Consider the following 17,543-nt stretch of genomic DNA (forward strand, 5'->3'; position numbering starts at 1 on the left):
ACAAGACAGTAACATTATATGTGCATTTAAAAAATTACCTCTGGTGGCTGGGCACCGTGGCTCACGTCTGTAATCTCAGCATTATGGGAGGCCGAGGCAGGCGGATCACAAGGTCAGGAGATCGAGACCATTCTGGCTAATGCAGTGAAACCCCGTCTCTACTGAAAGCACAAAAAATTAGCCGGGCGTGGTGGCGGGCGCCTGTAGTCCCAGCTACTCCGGAGGCTGAGACAGGAGAATGGCACGAACCTGGGAGGTGGAGCTTGCAGTGAGCTGAGATCACGCCACTGCACTCTAGCCTAGCAAGACTCCATCTCAAAATAAAATAAAATAAAATAAAAAAATTCCCTCTGGCTACTGTGTGATTCAGAAAGCACCCCACCGCTAACAACTAGGGGAGATGACAGTGGCTTTGACTAGAGCTACTCAAACCAGCCATTCTGTGAACTATGTGAGACTGGGTCTTGATGAGATAATGCCAGGATGCAAAACCACCCCTGTCTTTCCTTGTGAAAATCTTATTATGGAAAACAAAAAGTTAGCTCAACAGTGAACTCAGTTGCATTTCAAGGGATCTTTAGGACAGGACAGAAAAGAACTGGTGATTAATTATAAGTCAGGACAAAGGAGGAAAGTAACAAAAAGGAAGGTGTCAAGGATGATTAAAGTAGCATTGGAAACCAGTATGCTGCAAAATGATTTTTTTTTTTTTTTTTTGAGACGGAGTCTCGCTCTGTTGCTCAGGTTGGAGTGTAGTGGTGCGATCTTGGCTCACTGCAACTTCTGCCTTCCCAGTTCAAGCGATTCTCCCACCTCAGCCTCCTGAGTAGCTGGGACTACAGGCATGTGCCACCATGCCCGGCTATGTTTTACATTTTTAGTAGAGATGGTGTTTCACCATATTGGCCAGGCTGGTCTCAAACTCCTGACCTCGTGATCCGCCTGCCTCCACCTCCCAAAGTGCTGGGAATACAGGCGTGAGCCACCGCACCCAACCTACTGCAAAATGATTTCTAAGTTAGCTACAAAAATTAGATAGTTATTCCTGACTACTATACCCCATCGAAAAGTCCCATCAAATTGTACACTCTTATTGCCATGCTCCTAAAAGCAGAAAAGAGGTCTATTTATTGGCAAAGAAAGAAATCACAGCAATTACTTGCCCTTTCTTTCTCTGATCCTTGGTTTTAGTGTGGGATACTAAACCAGGCAACCTCTCCTTCAGGTTTCACTTAGCTAGTGTGGGTGGGATATTATGTGTTGACTATGCTGGATCCTGCCAAAGTTCTTATCTAAAAAAGGATGTACAAGAGACTTAACTGGAGTTTTAAAAAAGAATATTTTTGTTAAGGGATGGTTTGGGGCTCCGAGCATTATCAGAATAGGAAGGCTATCCTAATTCAGCATTCATTTATCACTCTTATCTCCAGAGCCCAGTGCAGTGCCTGGCACATAGGATGTTCAATAAAATTGTGCTAAATAAGTGAATTTGCTATGGATTTTTCTCCCCACCACCACCTTCTCCCCTCTCACTATATGTTCTAAGCAAAGCAAACTGGACATTTAAAACTAATCATAATTAGTACAACTTTTCTCAAGATGAGATCATCTTAACACTAGTGTCAATACTACTTTCCTTTTGTTCTTTGGTATTAAATACTTTTTTTTCCAGATGCCAGCCTGTTTCAGCTATGCAAGGAGAAACCAAGGAAAAGTGTTTCAGCCACATAAGGCCAGGGTTAAAAGGGGACGAGCACGTGGTCATGGGTCAGCACTATAAGGACAGAGTTGGGCACGTGGTCACCTCATCTTCTAGGACTAAAATCATGGCAAATCTAGGTTTAATAAATGAACCTTTCCATGACTGTCTGCACTAAGTTAGGGTCCTATGTTGGGCATTCACACAGCACTCTGTATTTTTTCTTCATGATACCTGCCAGAGTTTATAATTAAGAATTTGTAGGGGCTGGCCGCAGTGGCTCACACCTGTAATCCCAGCACTTTGGGAGGCCAAGAGCTCGAGACAAGCCTGTCTAACGTGGCAAAAGCCCACCTCTACTAAAAAATAAAAAAATTAGCTGGGCATAGTGGAGTGCATCTGTAGTCCCAGCTACTCAGGGGACCAAGACAGGAGAATTGCTTGAACCCAGGAGGTGGAGGCTACAGTGAACCAAGATTGCACCATTGCACTCCAGCCTGGGCAACAGAGCAAAACTCCATCCATCTCTCCATCTTAAAAAAAAAAAGAATTTGTATACTTTAATGTTTGTTTCCCATATAAGTCTGAAGATCTAGCGAGATAGAGGCCATGTCTATATATTAGTTCTCTCTCCTTTTTTTTTTTTTAGACGGAGTCTCGCTCTGTCTCCCAGGCTGGAGTGTGGTGCCGTGATATCAGCTCACTGCAAGCTCTGCCTCCCGAGTTCACACCATTCTCCTGCCTCAGCCTCCCGAGTGGCTGGGACTACAGGTGCCTACCACCACACCCAGCTAATTTTTTGTATTTTTAGTAGAGATGGGGTTTCACTATGTTAGCCAGGATGGTCTCGATCTTCTGACCTCGTGATCTGCCTGTCTAGGCCTCCCAAAGTGCTGGGATTACAGGAGTGAGCCACCACGCCCGGCCTTTTCTTTTGTTTTTTGAGATGGAGTCCTGCTCTGTCACCCAGGATGGAATGCAGCGGTGCCATCTTGGCTCACTGCAACCTCTGCCTCTTAGGTTCAAGTGATTCTTCTGCCTCAGGCTCCTGAGTAGCTGGGACTATAAACACGTGCCACCACTTCCAGTTAATTTTTGTATTTTCAGTAAAGACAGGGTTTTGCCATGTTAGCCAGGCTGGTCTCGAACTTCTACCTCAGGTGATCCACCAGCCTCAGCCTCCCAAAGTGCTGGGATTACAGTTGTAAGCCACCACACCTGGCCTATACATTGTTTCCTGCTGTAACCCTAGCGCCTAGCACAGTGCCAAGACGTACTAAGTGTTCCAATAATAATTGTTGAATACATGTATGAACAAGGAAAACTAATCTCACAAGCTGTATTTATTGTTTCCAGCTATCCTTAATTTGTTACCAATAATTTCTAATTTTTCACTCTTCTATCAACATGGTTTTTGTTGCTGAAGAGTTCCTGTCCCTTATTCACTTCATCTTTCAATCATTTATGGAAAAAGTAAGCTATTCCATTTTTGGAGTTTTTCCTTTGCTTCCAGAAACGTTGTTTTTACCATGTTTTCACTAGTATCTTCTTTTTCATTGTTCCTGGAACCCTGAGGGAGTGCAAATGGGGGTTCTAACAGATTTGCTTTACGTTCCATTAGCTTTGTTTTAGAAAGAACAGTGTTACAGAAAAAAAGTGTTGTGATTTGATAGCTAAGACTCTGAGTGAGCTTCCTCCTGTATAAAAATACCACCTAGCCCAATGATGTGTGAAAGCACCTTGTAAAAAGTAATGTGTATAAATGCACAGATTAGTAATAACAAAGTGTTGCTGTTTACCTCGCTTCTTTGAATCAGAAGTCCTGCACAGCCATTCACTTCAGTTTTTCTCCCCCATACCTGTTTAGTTGGCAGAGTTGGGAATGTCTTCACATACAGCCAGAATCTGTCTTTTTGATAATATCTTGAAATCTTAAAATCTGTTGTCTTGAAAATATCTAACCCACTTTTTGTTTTACCTTCTAAGGCCACACAGGGAGAATCTGACCCTCTGCCAAATGAGAGTCTATTAAACATGTGATGACAGCCTCAAGTCTTTGCTTTTCTAAAATAAACATCTTTTGGGTTCTTTAAGTATGTCTCAAATGGCATGGTTTCAAGTTTCCTCACTATTTTATATTTTAGATTATGTGCCCATGAATGAATTCTGGCTGGGTTACTTTACAACTTAAAATGTGGGGACCAGAATGGAACATAATACTCAAGTGAGATCACAGATTCAGATTCTCCTACGTTATACTTGCTCAGGAAACCTCCATGACTTTCTCACTTGTGCTGCTGTCCAAACACATCTCCCATTTTATCCTCATGCAGCTGGCTTTTTTGGACACATAAAATTATCCAATTAGTCCTGTCACATTGGATAAATTCAGTCTATTATTTTACGGTGAAGCTTAGAGTGTTGTTTCTTCTTCTACTAAATCTCTCCAGTTTGATTTCCATGCTAATTGGTTCAGGGTGCTATCATGTCCTCATTGAACTCCAAAAAGAACAAAGGCAAGGTAAGCGTGCATGCATTCACTCAACAAATTTATGAAAAACCTGGTACATGCTAGGCACTGGGTTAGGTACTAATGATACAATGAAAAGCAAAAACATGCATTCCCTGCTCTCATAAAACTTACTCTATAATGAAGGACAAAAACATTGATCAAATAATCACCGTAACTACTGTATAATTACACACCGAGTAAGTGCTCTGAAGGATAAGAATGTGGTTCTACAAAAACAAGTAACAGCCAGGTGCACTGGCTCATGCCTGCAATCCCAGCACTCTGGAAGACCAAAGTGGGTGGATCACTTGAGCCTCAGGAGTTTGAGACCAGCCTGGGCAACACGGCAAAACCCTGTCTTTACAAAAAATTATGAAAATGAGCTGGGTGTAGTGTCATGTGGCTGCAGTCCCAGCTACTTAGGAAATTAAGGTGGGAGGATGGCCTGAGCCCGAGCCCAGAGAGGTTGAGGCTTCAGTGAGCCATGATCGTACCACTGCACTCCAGCCTGGGTGACAGAGCGAGACCATATGCCCCACTCCCTGACCTCCCTCTCCCCGCAAAAAAGCAAGCAAGTAACAAAGTAACCCGATTCAGGCTAATACCTTAAGAGAAAGTGATGCTAAAGGTTGAGCAGCGTTTGTTAAGTGAGGAGAGAATGGGGATAAACGAGATGGAGGACACAGACTACTAGAAAGCTTTCTTCCTATTACCAGTTACTAGGCCACTAAATTTTACTACTGTACAGCTTCCATTTTTCCTACCTTTCCTTGAACATTATTTTGAATGATGGACTGACTCTCCAAAGGCACAATGAAGTCTAGTTCATTAATCAGTTTTACAGAATCCACCTTTCTGAAATCAGGAACATTTGCTGAACATTTGCCTACACTTCTTGCAACATCCCCCTTCACATATGATCCTTCAAAGTCAACAACTATATTTTCTTTTTCTTTTTCTTTTTTTTGAGACGGAGTTTCACTCTTGTTGCCCAGGCTAGAGTGTAATGGCGCCATCTTGGCTCACCGCAACCTCCGCCTCCTAGGTTTAAGTGATTCTCCTGCCTCAGCCTTCAGAGTAGCTGGGATTACAGGCATGTACCACCACACCCGGCTAATTTTGTATTTTTGGTAGAGATGAGGTTTCTCCATGTTGGTCAGGCTGGTCTCGAACTCCCGACCTCAGGTGATCCACCCACCTCAGCCTCCAAAAGTGTTGGGGTTACAGGCATGAGCCACCGTGCCCAGCCCAACAACTATATTTTCAAAACATCATTTCTAAGTTCTCTTCACCTTCAAGATATAATTTATCATAACTAGAAGACTTAATAATTTAAGCAGCTAGAATGGTGTTTTTCAAAGTGGGATCCAAGGACCAGCTGCATGAAAAATCACCTAAAGTGCTTATGAAAATACAGAATTGAGTCCCAGACACCATCCCAGACCAACTGAATTAACAGTGGATGGGCTCCAGACTGGGTGCCGTGGCTCACACCTGTAGTCCCAGCTACTCGGGAGGCTGAGGCACAAGAACTGCTTGAACCTGGGAGGCGGAGGTTGCAGTAAGCCAAGATCACACCACTGCACTCCAGCCTGGGTGACAGTGCAAGCAAGACTCCATCTCCAAACAAAACAAAACAAAACAAAAACAGAGTTGATCGGCTCCAGAATCTACATTCTAACAAGGTCTCCAAGTGATTCTTCCATGTTAACATTTGAGAATCCCTGGATTAGTTCTCAGAGCATCCACACTCACATGGAGCTTCAAGTGCTCATATTAATCCCTCTTGAGTCTAAAGTTCATTACTCTTGGAGTAGTCTCGCAAGGTAGACAAAATAAGAGTTTCGGAGTCAGGGACCTGGATTCAAATCTGGTTCTATCATTTGCTATCTAGGTGACCTTGGACAAGTTACTTAATTTTTCCAGGCCTCAGTTTCTTTATTGATAGCATGTGGATAAGATTATCTTCATAGGGATGTTGTTGCAATTAAACAGGAGAGGAAAGCTATCATTCTTTGGAATGTTTATTGAGGCCTACATACCATTTATACCATTTATACCAAGATGAATAAAACATTACCAGGCACTGTGCTGCATACCATGTATACCAGGATGAATGAAGCATGGTCCATCTCATTAATTTGTTGCTTTGTCTTTTTGTACCTGTCCCTTTGTGATTAAGGTCTGATTTGTTTAGCCTTTTCTAACCCTTGTGCTGTCTTTTGTTAACACATTCCCACAAAATAATGTGGATTATTTCCCCTCTTGAACTGGTTAAACTCTTCTTGCCACTATACATCAAAGTCTTGAGCCTTTAGCATGGCCTCAAGCTGCATCTTCTCCAGCCTTATCTCTCATCAATCCCCACTCAGTTAAATGCATGTATTCCAGTGTTACAGCACCTAGGATCAAATGCTTGTTCCACTGATTATTAACTACATGGCTTTGGCAGAGACTTATACTCTCTATGCCTTAGTTTCCTCATCTGTGAAACAGGGATAATAAAAGTGCTTATTTTCGGATAATTTTTGAGTATCAGATGATACTCAGGAACCATTCAGTAAGTGCTAGCTATTCTCATTGTCATACTGCATCCACACTAGGAGCTGCTTCCTCTTAGTTCTCTGAAGGCTCCAATGGGCTCCTTCTCACCTGAAGATCTTCACTATTCCCTTTGCCTGCAACGCTCTCTTCCTCTTCTTTCAGACAACTTCTACCTATTCAGGCTTCAGTTTAAATGTCATTCTTCTGAGTCTTCCTGATTCACAACCCTTTGCCTCCCCACTTCTTAACAAGGTAGGTTGAGAACCACTGCTAAACACCCTAATTCACTCCTCTACAGCACTTATTATCCTAATTCAATCCTGTTTTCTCCATAAAGATAGGGACCATGTCTGTCTTACACTGCTCTGTATCCACCCTGATACTTAGCACGATTCTGACTCACACCAGCACTCATAAAATATTTCAAGTGTGTGATGAATGAATGATTTCCTAAATCTGACTATACCCAATCTTTCTCTCTTGGGATCCTAACAGCCTCTAAAAGTCAATCACTTTATCACAGGGCAGAACTCTTCAGTCTCTTTACCTTCTGATAAAATTTTCAGAAATGCAAATCAGGAACTTAAAAAATGCTTAACTTAGGCCGGGCCCGGTGGCTCACACCTGTAATCGAGCACTTTGGGAGGCCAAGGTGGGAGGATGACGAGGTCAGGAGATCGAGACCATCCTGGCTAACACGGTGAAATCCCATCTCTACCAAAAATACAAAAAATTAGCCGGGCATGGTGGTGGGCACCTGTAGTCCCAGCTACTCAGGATGCTGAGGCAGGAGAATGATGTGAACCCAGGAGGCGGAGCTTGCAGTGAGCCAAGATGGCGCCACTGCACTCCAGCTTGGGCAGCAGAGCAAGACTTCATCTCAAAAAAAAAAAAAAAAGCTTAACTTTTGGCTGAGACTCCCAGATTGTGTGTCTTGACTTGAAATGACTTTAGATCTGTACTGCTCTATATGGTAAAGACTATCATATGGGGCTACTGAGCACCTACAATGTTGCTAAGACCAAAATGGGATGTGCTATAAGTATAAAATACAACACTAGATTTTAAAGACTTGGTACCAAAAAAAATGTTAAATATCTCACAATATTTTGTATTTTATTACATTTTGAAAATGTGGGGAGTTTGGATTAAATATATCATTAAAATTTATTTGTTTCTTGTTATTGTTTTATGTGGCTATCAGAAAACCTAGTATTACACACATGGCTTGCTTCAGATTTCTACAGGACGGTGTTGTTCTAGACTATCTGCCTAAACGGTAGGTTGTATTTCCCCACAACATCCCTCCACGTCCTTTCACTTTATAATGAAACATCCTCTAAACTGTTTCATAGTTTTTCTTGTATTAATATTTCTGATTGATCTTGACTGATATTTCTGATGCATGGGCTATTCTACCACCTCTGTGAACATGACTATTTTAAATAAGGCATGGTTTTCCACCACCATATTCAATGTTGGGTCTTATCACACCAAATCCCAGTGAACTGGAAATTTACCATTCTGTGGCTACTTTATTATTTATACTATGAACAATACGGTTAAGAACACAAGGACTGGAGCCTGGCCATCTGTTTTGGAGTCCTGACTATAATATTTAACAGCTGTGTAACTTTGTTACTTTTTTTTTTTTGAGACAGAGTTTCACTCTTGTTGCCCAGGCTGGAGTGCAATGGCCTGATCTCAGCTCATCGCAACCTCTACCTCCCGGGTTCAAGCAATTCTTCTGCCTCAGCCTCTCGAGTAGCTGGGATTACAGGCCTGCACCACCACGTCCAGCTAATTTTGTATTTTTGGTATAGACGGGCTATCTCCATATTGGTCAGGCTGGTCTCGAACTCCTGACCTCAGGTGATCCGCCCACCTTGGCCTCCCAAAGTGTTGGGATTACAGGTGTGAGCCACTGTGCCCAGCCTACTTTGTTACTCTTAATATCTCTGTGCCTCAGTTCCTAAACCAAAAAAAGGAGGTAACAGTGTCCACTTCATAGGGCTGAGAGAATTAACTGATACTGGTAAAGCGCTTAGAATGGTGCCGAGCATGCGGTATGTATGCAGTAATGAATACTATTTGTATCATTATACACATCTCTCACCCTTTCCACCTACTAATATACTGGCACCTTTCCTAGTGGTGGTGTTTTATCTAAATCTGAGATTTTAAGCTCAGATCTTCTAACTCCAAATTGCTACTTCCTGGATGAGTGGCATTTGAGTAAGGTACTAAATCTTTCTCATTTTTCAGTTTTCTCCTCTGTGAGAATGCCATCTTCCTTGCAGAAGTCTGAATGACACCATGTATATAAGGTTCCTTGCATGTTCCTTAGCATCTAATGAATATCTCATATCCCCTTTCTGGTTTATTACATGTGATCCTCACAACACACTGTAAGACACATATTTTATAAAGAAGGAAACAGGATCCGGGAAGACTCGCCTGAGCTTGCACAGATTAGCTACATGACAGCGCCAATATTGGAGCGAGGTCTCAGTCCGACTCAAATGTTTTTTTCATGAAATTAAAGCTGCTTTTCTAAAAGCATGGGCCCTAGAACTAAATGAATTCATGCTGTTTACCGCATTCCAATGCCTAAAGAAATGCAAAAACCGGCCAACTAAATCTACTGCAGTGTTGCCCATTGAAACTGTAACAGAAAGTCAAAATACAAATTTTGTTAATACCACTATCATAGGTCAAAGAGTTGACGACGCGGATGACACGTCAGTAAACAAAACAAAGCGAAAAGAGTTAGTCCTTTAGCTCCCCGAGGGAACTGTGGACCGCGTCCCATAGTCCGCAGGGGTACCATAGTCGGGCCTTCCGGGCTGGACTGGTCCCTGCCGAGGCTACGCAGCCCGGCCACCACCAGACCCAGAGGAGGCTAACGCCACGCCTGCCCGCCTGACCCTCCCCCTCGGATCTCAGGGCCCAGTGCTGCGTCCGCCAGCCCCTCACCTCCGGCTCGGGGCGCTCCGAGGCCATCACACAGCCCTCCAGCGCCGGCCCGGGCCTGTGTGTTCCACTCTTGACCCCTGACCTGGCTACCTCTGGAAGGAACCGGAAGTGGGTGGGAGGGCCGAGTTCCAGTTTTCTGATTGGTGGACGAAGCCTTCTCAGAGGCGTTTGCTGACAGGAAAACCGGAAGTGGAAATCGCTGCAGCCGCCTCGGCCGCCGCAATGCAGGTGAGAGTCGCGTTGGGCGTGCTAGCGGCTGGCCAGCTTCGGGTACAGGGAGCCAGACTGGGCTGGCTAAGGAGAATGAAAAGTTGGGACTGAGAAGAGAGGGCAGAACCCACGGCTGATAAGGGAACGTGGGTTGGGGGGCGAGGTTAATTGGAGAGGGAGCGGCGCAGATGAGAGGTGGGGGTGGAGCTCGCCTGACAGAAGATGGTCGGGCTAAATCCGGAGGGAGGAGGCAGCACTGACTTGCTTGGCGTGGGAAAGGATTAGGTTGTTATACGGAGAGGCCGAGATGCAGTCCAAGGAAGACGGCTCAAGAAGGTGGTGGGTTGGCTCAGGCCCTGTCCTAAGCTGCTGGATGGAGGCTGGTGGATGCCCATATAGCAGGGGATCTAATTGGAAAGAAGCCCAAGCAGTGAGGAAATTGTGGGCCGCGGTGTCCGAAAGCTAAGCAGCTTATAATGTGAGGCCATGGTGGGACCCAGGATCAAGTTCCTGTCAGGCACCTTAGCAGGTTTGCAAGACAGTTTTGCATCACTCTTCCCAGCCTGTGCCCTATAGTTGTTAAGGGTAAAGAAATGGAATAAAACAGGAGACCACCGATGGGAAGGAAATGCTTTGCAGACCCCCACCATTTTAATTTGTTTTTTCAGTGCTTAGAAGCATGTGTGGTTTTGGTTTTCATTTGTCACTTAGTTTCCTGCAGCTGGTAGTCTCAAGAAATGTTAATGGGTTGACCGAGCTTGTGAAAGAGGCACGGGAATATTGACACAGAGATAGATGAGTGCATATTAATTCAGCAAGAAGGTTGAAACATGAAATGATGAGAGCAGATGGAAAGCTGGAGTGGTTGGTGGGGGGAGGGAAAGAGGAGAGCAGGGCTGGTATTCAGAGAAGTCTTCATGAGTAGGCAGATTTCCCAGAGACTGACAAGAGAGCCAGGCTCACAGATGCTAGGATGGAGGAAGCTGGAGTACATGTGCTACAGAGGTGTACATGAGATAATGATCTGGCATTAGGTTTGTCGAAAATGTCTCAATGAGGGAGTGTAGGGTGCACGTAATACAGAGAAAAACCAGGCATAGATTAGGAGGTGATGGGAAAAAGGAATCAGTTGGTGGAAGGACTTGGGGTCAGGCAAATGGTTGAAAGGTCTCAGGGTTGATGCTGTCTATAACCCAAATACCACAGATAGGAAACAACCTGGTTATCCTATGCCAATGAGATCCTGTTACCTGTCTGGTGTTTGCACACCATCTCCTTGGCTTTTCAGCCCTCCTTTCTATGTGTCATACTCGTTTATCTGGGTAACCAACCTGTTCCTATTGGTGCAGAGAGAGGAGAAGCAGCTCGAGGCATCATTAGATGCACTGCTGAGTCAAGTGGCTGATCTGAAGAACTCACTGGGAAGTTTCATTTGCAAGTTGGAGAACGAGTATGGCCGGCTGACCTGGTAAGGGTTGCCAGGGCAAGCTAGGGAGGGCTTATGGGTGGGGGGGCCTAGCCTCCTGATGAATAGGACATTTCTAATGATGTAACCATTTATCAGTTTGCAAACATCTTTTGATTTGGAAAGAGCTGGGTTTCCTAACATTTAGCAAGTGGCTTCCATGGCAAGGAAGTAGAGAAATGCTCAGTTTCCTAACCCAAGTTCTTTATAGCTTTCAATTCTTACCCTTTGACTTCTCTGGTGAGGAGGTCCTCCTATTACAGCTCTATTTGTGCTGGATCTCTTGCCACAAATATGGCTGAGTCCTTTAGATCCAACCTACTCTGAAGTGTGGATCCTATTTCCAGGCTGAAAAGAAGGATTTTACCGGGTTTCTGGAGTTTTAGTTATAACAGTATAGTCCTATTTTGCCACTGTTCCTCACCTCATTCAAACAGTGAACTGGGTTTTTTCTACATCTGTTTCATAAACTGAAACTGTGTCCCTCTTTCATAGCCCTGTCATCCCTGTTAGTCTGTTCCCACTTAGGCTAGTCATAGGGCTATGAGACTTTTGGGGGTAAATCCGAGTGTTCCTAGCCTGAAGGAACTAGGACTATTTTACTAAGAACCACCCAGGGAAGGGGTGTAACATTCTGACACCTTCTTACTGCCAACAGGCCATCTGTCCTGGACAGCTTTGCCTTGCTTTCTGGACAGTTGAACACTCTGAACAAGGTCTTGAAGCATGAAAAAACACCGCTGTTCCGTAACCAGGTCATCATCCCTCTGGTGTTGTCTCCAGACCGAGATGAAGATCTCATGGTAAGAGGAGAAAAAGAATACAACTTAGGAAATTAAGGAGTTTTTTAGGCTTCTTTACTATTTAGGGAAGTTAAGTTCTTAGCTGAGAGCTTAGAAATAATTTTGGAGGCCTTGCTTTTTGTTCTTCTGAAAATGGGAGATCCACTCCCAAATAGTGTTGTAATAACCTGAGGGGTATGTCACCAAGGCTGGTACCTTCCTTCTCCAACATCTGTCTCAAGCCACAAAGTCTGCCCTTTGGTGACTTTGTCTGTTTCAGTCTTTGAAACGTGGCAGACAGTGATAGTTTAATTTGCCTCTAGGTCTGGTAGAGATAGGGATGTGAGATGACACAAAAAATGAAGGCTGGAGTAAAGGAGATTGTGTCCTAGGAAACTAGATATTATGTCTTAGGTTGTATTTTCCTTGAAAATGCACTGTTTGCCTGTGGATGGGACTGTATATCAGGCCAGATAGAATCTTCTTGGAGTGCATAGTAGGATCAATAAAATCTGTGTGTTGCAGCGGCAGACTGAAGGACGGGTGCCCGTTTTCAGCCATGAGGTAGTCCCTGACCATCTGAGAACCAAGCCTGACCCTGAGGTGGAAGAACAGGAGAAGCAACTGACGACAGATGCTGCCCGCATTGGTGCAGATGCAGCCCAGGTTGGACTGAGTCACTGCCTTGCTGCCCCATCCCCATCCCATCATGAGAAGCTAGGCATTACCATTCCTGTCTAGTAGGGATGCATAGTTGGTTGCACCTAAGTTGCTTCTGGCAGAACCCAAGGAATAAATTTATCCACATCATTTCCTAGTTACCCTAATCTCTGCACAAATTTGTGTGTTACAGAAGCAGATCCAGAGCTTGAATAAAATGTGTTCAAACCTTCTGGAGAAAATCAGCAAAGAGGAGCGAGAATCAGAGAGTGGAGGTATGGTGGACTGGTGGCAAAACAGAGAAGGAGAGATATATAAGATCACTGGAATGGGAATGGTTGTTTTGAGAGTAGTGAAGTTAGGACACAAGAGTGAACTGCTTTAGGGTTTGCATCCATTCTGTTAGCCTTTTGTATTTAAGGCCAACCCTGAAGCAGTGGAGGAAATTGGCAAAGTAAGAAGAGAGAATTCTGAGATAGGCTTGGGGGTCCTCTGGCTCTTTTTATGGGCTGTGAGGGAGTCTAGATGCTGCTGAATTCAGAACTCTAACCCTGGCACTCATACTGGTCTTCCAGCTGCCACATTCAGTCCTGCATCAGAAACATACTTCAGGATCCCCACTTACTTTTTCTTCAGGTCTCCGGCCAAACAAGCAGACCTTTAACCCTACAGACACTAATGCCTTGGTGGCAGCTGTTGCCTTTGGGAAAGGACTGTCTAACTGGAGACCTTCAGGCAGCAGTGGTCCTGGCCAGCCAGGCCAGCCAGGAGCTGGGACGATCCTTGCAGGAACCTCAGGATTACAGCAGGTGCAGATGGCAGGAGCGCCAAGCCAGCAGCAGCCAATGCTCAGTGGGGTACAAATGGCTCAAGCAGGTCAACCAGGTAAGGTGGCAGGGGTTGAAATGAAGTTGACTTTGAGCAGGGGAGTTGGAGGGAATAAGCTAGATTATCTGGGCCTCCAGCATCTCTAGACCTAGAGATTTTCTCCATTTCTCCTTTGCACTGTGACCCAGGAAATAATTTTCAGAAGTAAAAAAATCTCATTTGAGTCTCTGCAACAGGCACCAGAGAGTGAGGAAGAACTTTGAGTAACAGAAACTGCTCTCATTTCCCATCTCCATCTCACATCTCTGTGTCAACTATCCTTCGGTCCCATTTATTCTGGTATTAGATATGTTGTCAGTGTCTCTTCTTAGGTAGAGAAATCAGCGGTCAGATCTTAAGACCATTTGGTAGGTGCATTAGGAATTGACATGCAGGCCAGTTTTCCAGTCCTACATGTATTCTTTTCTCTGTATTATGCCTCTCTTGCTCTTGGCTTCCTGCTTTCTCTCCTACTCATTTTTAGAACAGTCTAGATGGAGGCAGCTAGAAGAGTTACTTCCTCCAAGCTGTCTAGGAAAAGGGACAATTAAAACAAAGATTCTGCAGTTCTTATGATATAAAAAAAAAAAACAATGAGAGAAAGTACTCTTTTTACCTGTGACATTAAATGGGGGTCACACAGGTTTAGCTATCTTTTCTAGGAGTGGATGAACAGACTATTCTCCCATATCACTTCTTTCCTCCTGGACACCTTCAGGGAGAGAGCCGGGTGAAGAACCATACTTCTGACCTTTGTCAAACAGGGTCAGATGCTACAGAGGTTCTGAGATGATAAAGGAGGCGACAGAGGGAACGTGAGATACCACATTTCTGATTTGTCATGAAAGTCTTACCTTGCTTGAGATGTCTTTCTTCATGTTCCTTTCAGGGAAAATGCCAAGTGGAATAAAAACCAACATCAAGTCGGCTTCAATGCATCCCTACCAGCGGTGAGTGTGGCTGGCAACCTCGACTCCCTGGTGCTGTTTGCAGAGTTGGGCAGTGAAATTATCTGTTGCTCAAGGCTCACCTAGATGGGTACAATAAAAAGAACATGGGCTTTCAGCAACAGACAAATCCCACTTCCACCACTGACTAGCTGTGTGACCTTGGACAAGCGACCTAATTTTCTGAGCCTGTTTCTCATTTGTAAATGGTGATAATACGTACCTCATAGAGTTGTTGTGAGGATTAAAATGAGGAAATGAATGTAAAGCACTTAGCACAGTATATGAAATAATGGGTATTCAATAAATGATAGTTTCTACAAATCCTTCTCCCCACCACCCTCCACAGTCCTTGATCCAGAACTTACCCTAATCTGATACTGCCTCATGTCAATGGTGAGCTGATGGACACAAGATCAAATAAGGCTTTGCTTATTTTATGCTGCCAGAAACTGTAGCAACCTCTGTTCTTAGAGGCACACTGTCTTTGCAGGCCCTCCTGCCCGGTTTTCATTCTGGCTATCCCTCTAAGGTGCAAGGTGAAGAAGCTTCTGGGTCAGGAAGAAAAGAAAACGCCCACCTACAACTCTGGTGAAGCTTGGGCCTGCTCTCCTTTCTATCCTCTGAAAAGCCAACTTGGCTCTTACCTGGCAAATAGTCATAAAGTCCCCTATTCTTTACCCCACCCTTATCACACGAGGCTTTCTTAGGAAGTGGCTCTGCCAGGCAGGACTATGTGGGAAAGGGTTTTTTCTTAGCACATGAAAAAGCCCCTTCCCCTGGACTCGTGTTTCTTATTTTGGAGGGAGAAGGGAATTGCACTTCACACTGCCATCAGGGTTTAGTTGACCTCATAATGGTGCCCAGTTTCTTGACTGGCCAGGATGGCTTTCCTTCATTTCCCTAAACCTGTGGCCCAAATGGTGAACCAGATTGATGGTGGGAGGGGGCAACCTCCAGTAACTTTGCCTGTTTTTATAAAGTTGAACAGAGTGAATTTAGACATTCAGGCTGACCTGCCTTTCTTAGTACTTGTTTGTCGGCATGGGCAGGGGTTGAGTCAGCAGAAGTGGACCAAAGGATTCCTCTGAATAAAGTTATTCAAATTGATGTTCGCTGGCTCAGGGTTGTCTGACAGTAATTTATGAGAGCACTACATAGGGATCAGAGGCAATTTCAAGAGTGCTGCAAGGCAGTTCTAATTTGCTCTCCATAAAAAAGTTTTCATATCTTTAATTAGCTTTGATTTAAAAATCCGGTGACTTCCCTCCTGCTCATACCTTCCAGCTGCCTTTTTTCTGTTCTCTTCTACAATACACTGGTGCTTTGGCATTTGTTCAGTGCCAAACAAAGTTCTGCCAGGCCGTGGCAGCAAAGGACTGGAAAAGTGGTCCCAGATGTCACATCTGTTACCATTCCATCAAGACAAGGAATGGTATCCACAAAGCTCACTGACCACAATACATAGCAGTAGGGGAGTCTGGTCACCAGCTCTGAGGCAAAGACAGACCTTTCCCCTACTTAAACTGTGACAACTCATCAGCCTGCTGAGGTGTTCTCTGTCTTCTCACCTCTTCCCTTCCCACTGGAAATGTCAAAGCTAACTGGCATATTGGGTAGAGTTGGATCTGTGCTTCTCTGAAACCCCTGGAGCATCTATTGGTGACTGTTGCCCTTTACTCCACCAAAAGGTTCCCTCCTATTGAATGGCACCAACCACAGGATTTTTTGTGTCCCAGGCAAATACTGACTTCATCCCCACCATACTATTAAAATGGATTCCTTGTCATCCAAGAATGGAAATGTCCTCTTGCCCCAACAGGAACGTATGCAGGATGTCACCTACATCTTGTTTCCCTAAGCAAACACTCCTTCCTCTAGAGGGACTCCTCTACATTCAGCACTGTAGGAGTGCATGCTCTCATTTTTATCCCCCATCCTCAAAACAATCATTTGGGGTACACTTATCTCACGAGTGTCTCCCACTTTGGGGTCCATACAGTCTAGTAACTGCCTCTAGAGAGTATGTATCTCCCACCCCTAACATACTCATTCCCTCAGGAGGGAATACATATAGCATTTCCTTTGAAGAAGGGGACATGACCTATTTACTGGCTCAGATTTAGGATTTGCAAAAGGTGACTATTGGCCTACTCTGGTAACATGCCTCTGTTTTTGACTGCCCTGTTTTGCTTGGAGATCGTGCTTTCTCCTATTCTTGGGTCCCCTGGAGAAAGAGATTAGGCCATTGTCTCCTAGGTTTGTGTCTAGGATGGAGAAAGAAGCAGCAGCTGTGAAACGTCAAGAGCTTACTACAGGACAGAGTTCATCCTGCTGAAGGCGGAAGCTTATCCAATCAATGTCAGCATAAGGCCCATTGCCTAGGACCTCTCTCCAGTCCTGCCCTGAGCCTGGGATTCAGTCATTGCTGAACCTCTCTCTTGCTTATTGTGCCAGTCACCCCATTCTGTTCCCCTTCTGGTGTTTATTGCTGCCCTACTTAGCTGGTCCACCTCATTCAACCCTGTCGTTTTTTGGGAAACAGCCAAGATAGATAGATTGTAGCCAAGTGCTCCTTACAACTCCATAGTGTAAGGGTCCCAGCATTAGGATTGAGCTGGAGGGGGTGTAATTGCCCACCTCCTCTTGTGCTGCTGCAGAAAAGAAGCTGAACTCTGCAGGAATGCCCCAGTGTGAGGCTGGTCCCTTTTCCCACCCCCTTCTCACCTCCCCCAGGCAGCTGGAAACAACCTCTCCCTTTGTCTGAGCTTCTTGTACAGAATAATCCTCCTTATGGACAATGTATTCTCTGTGCCCTGTGGACACAGGAGCTGTGTAAGCTGATCCCAGCACCAGGCAGGACGGAGGCTGAGTCCTTCCA

The 17,543-nt window shown here is 44.7% G+C and overlaps 2 protein-coding genes across 6 annotated transcripts in view; one reads left to right on the forward strand and one right to left on the reverse strand.

Annotated features, from left to right (window-relative positions):
• SZT2 (SZT2 subunit of KICSTOR complex) overlaps positions 1 to 9,823 on the reverse strand; it is a 61,199-nt gene extending 51,376 nt beyond the window's left edge. For 3 of the 4 annotated variants that reach the window (XM_023221356.2, XM_023221357.1, XM_023221359.1), the window contains exon 1: positions 9,732 to 9,823. In XM_023221356.2, coding sequence (XP_023077124.1) covers positions 9,732 to 9,758 — 27 coding nt within the window. In that variant the 5' untranslated portion in view covers positions 9,759 to 9,823. Of the gene's footprint in view, positions 1 to 38; positions 83 to 9,731 lie in introns of those variants that run through there. The other variant, XM_023221358.2, reaches the window with a different exon arrangement.
• An 85-nt stretch (positions 9,824 to 9,908) lies between these two features.
• On the forward strand, positions 9,909 to 15,781 carry MED8 (mediator complex subunit 8). Of its 2 annotated transcripts, XM_023221354.1 has the most exons (8): positions 9,911 to 9,959; positions 11,291 to 11,409; positions 12,065 to 12,209; positions 12,714 to 12,854; positions 13,042 to 13,123; positions 13,485 to 13,733; positions 14,605 to 14,665; positions 15,156 to 15,781. In XM_023221354.1, the coding sequence occupies exons 1-8, from the start codon at positions 9,954 to 9,956 to the stop codon at positions 15,370 to 15,372; spliced, it is 1,020 nt and encodes a 339-aa protein (XP_023077122.1). In that variant the 5' UTR covers positions 9,911 to 9,953; the 3' UTR covers positions 15,373 to 15,781. The 2 variants fall into 2 exon arrangements, with proteins under 2 accessions (XP_023077123.1, XP_023077122.1); XM_023221355.1 differs by having other exon boundaries at positions 9,909 to 9,959; positions 14,605 to 15,772.
• The last annotated feature ends 1,762 nt before the right edge of the window (positions 15,782 to 17,543 follow it).

The sequence above is a fragment of the Piliocolobus tephrosceles genome, chromosome 1, assembly GCF_002776525.5.
Source record: "Piliocolobus tephrosceles isolate RC106 chromosome 1, ASM277652v3, whole genome shotgun sequence".
Classification (NCBI taxonomy): domain Eukaryota; kingdom Metazoa; phylum Chordata; class Mammalia; order Primates; family Cercopithecidae; genus Piliocolobus; species Piliocolobus tephrosceles.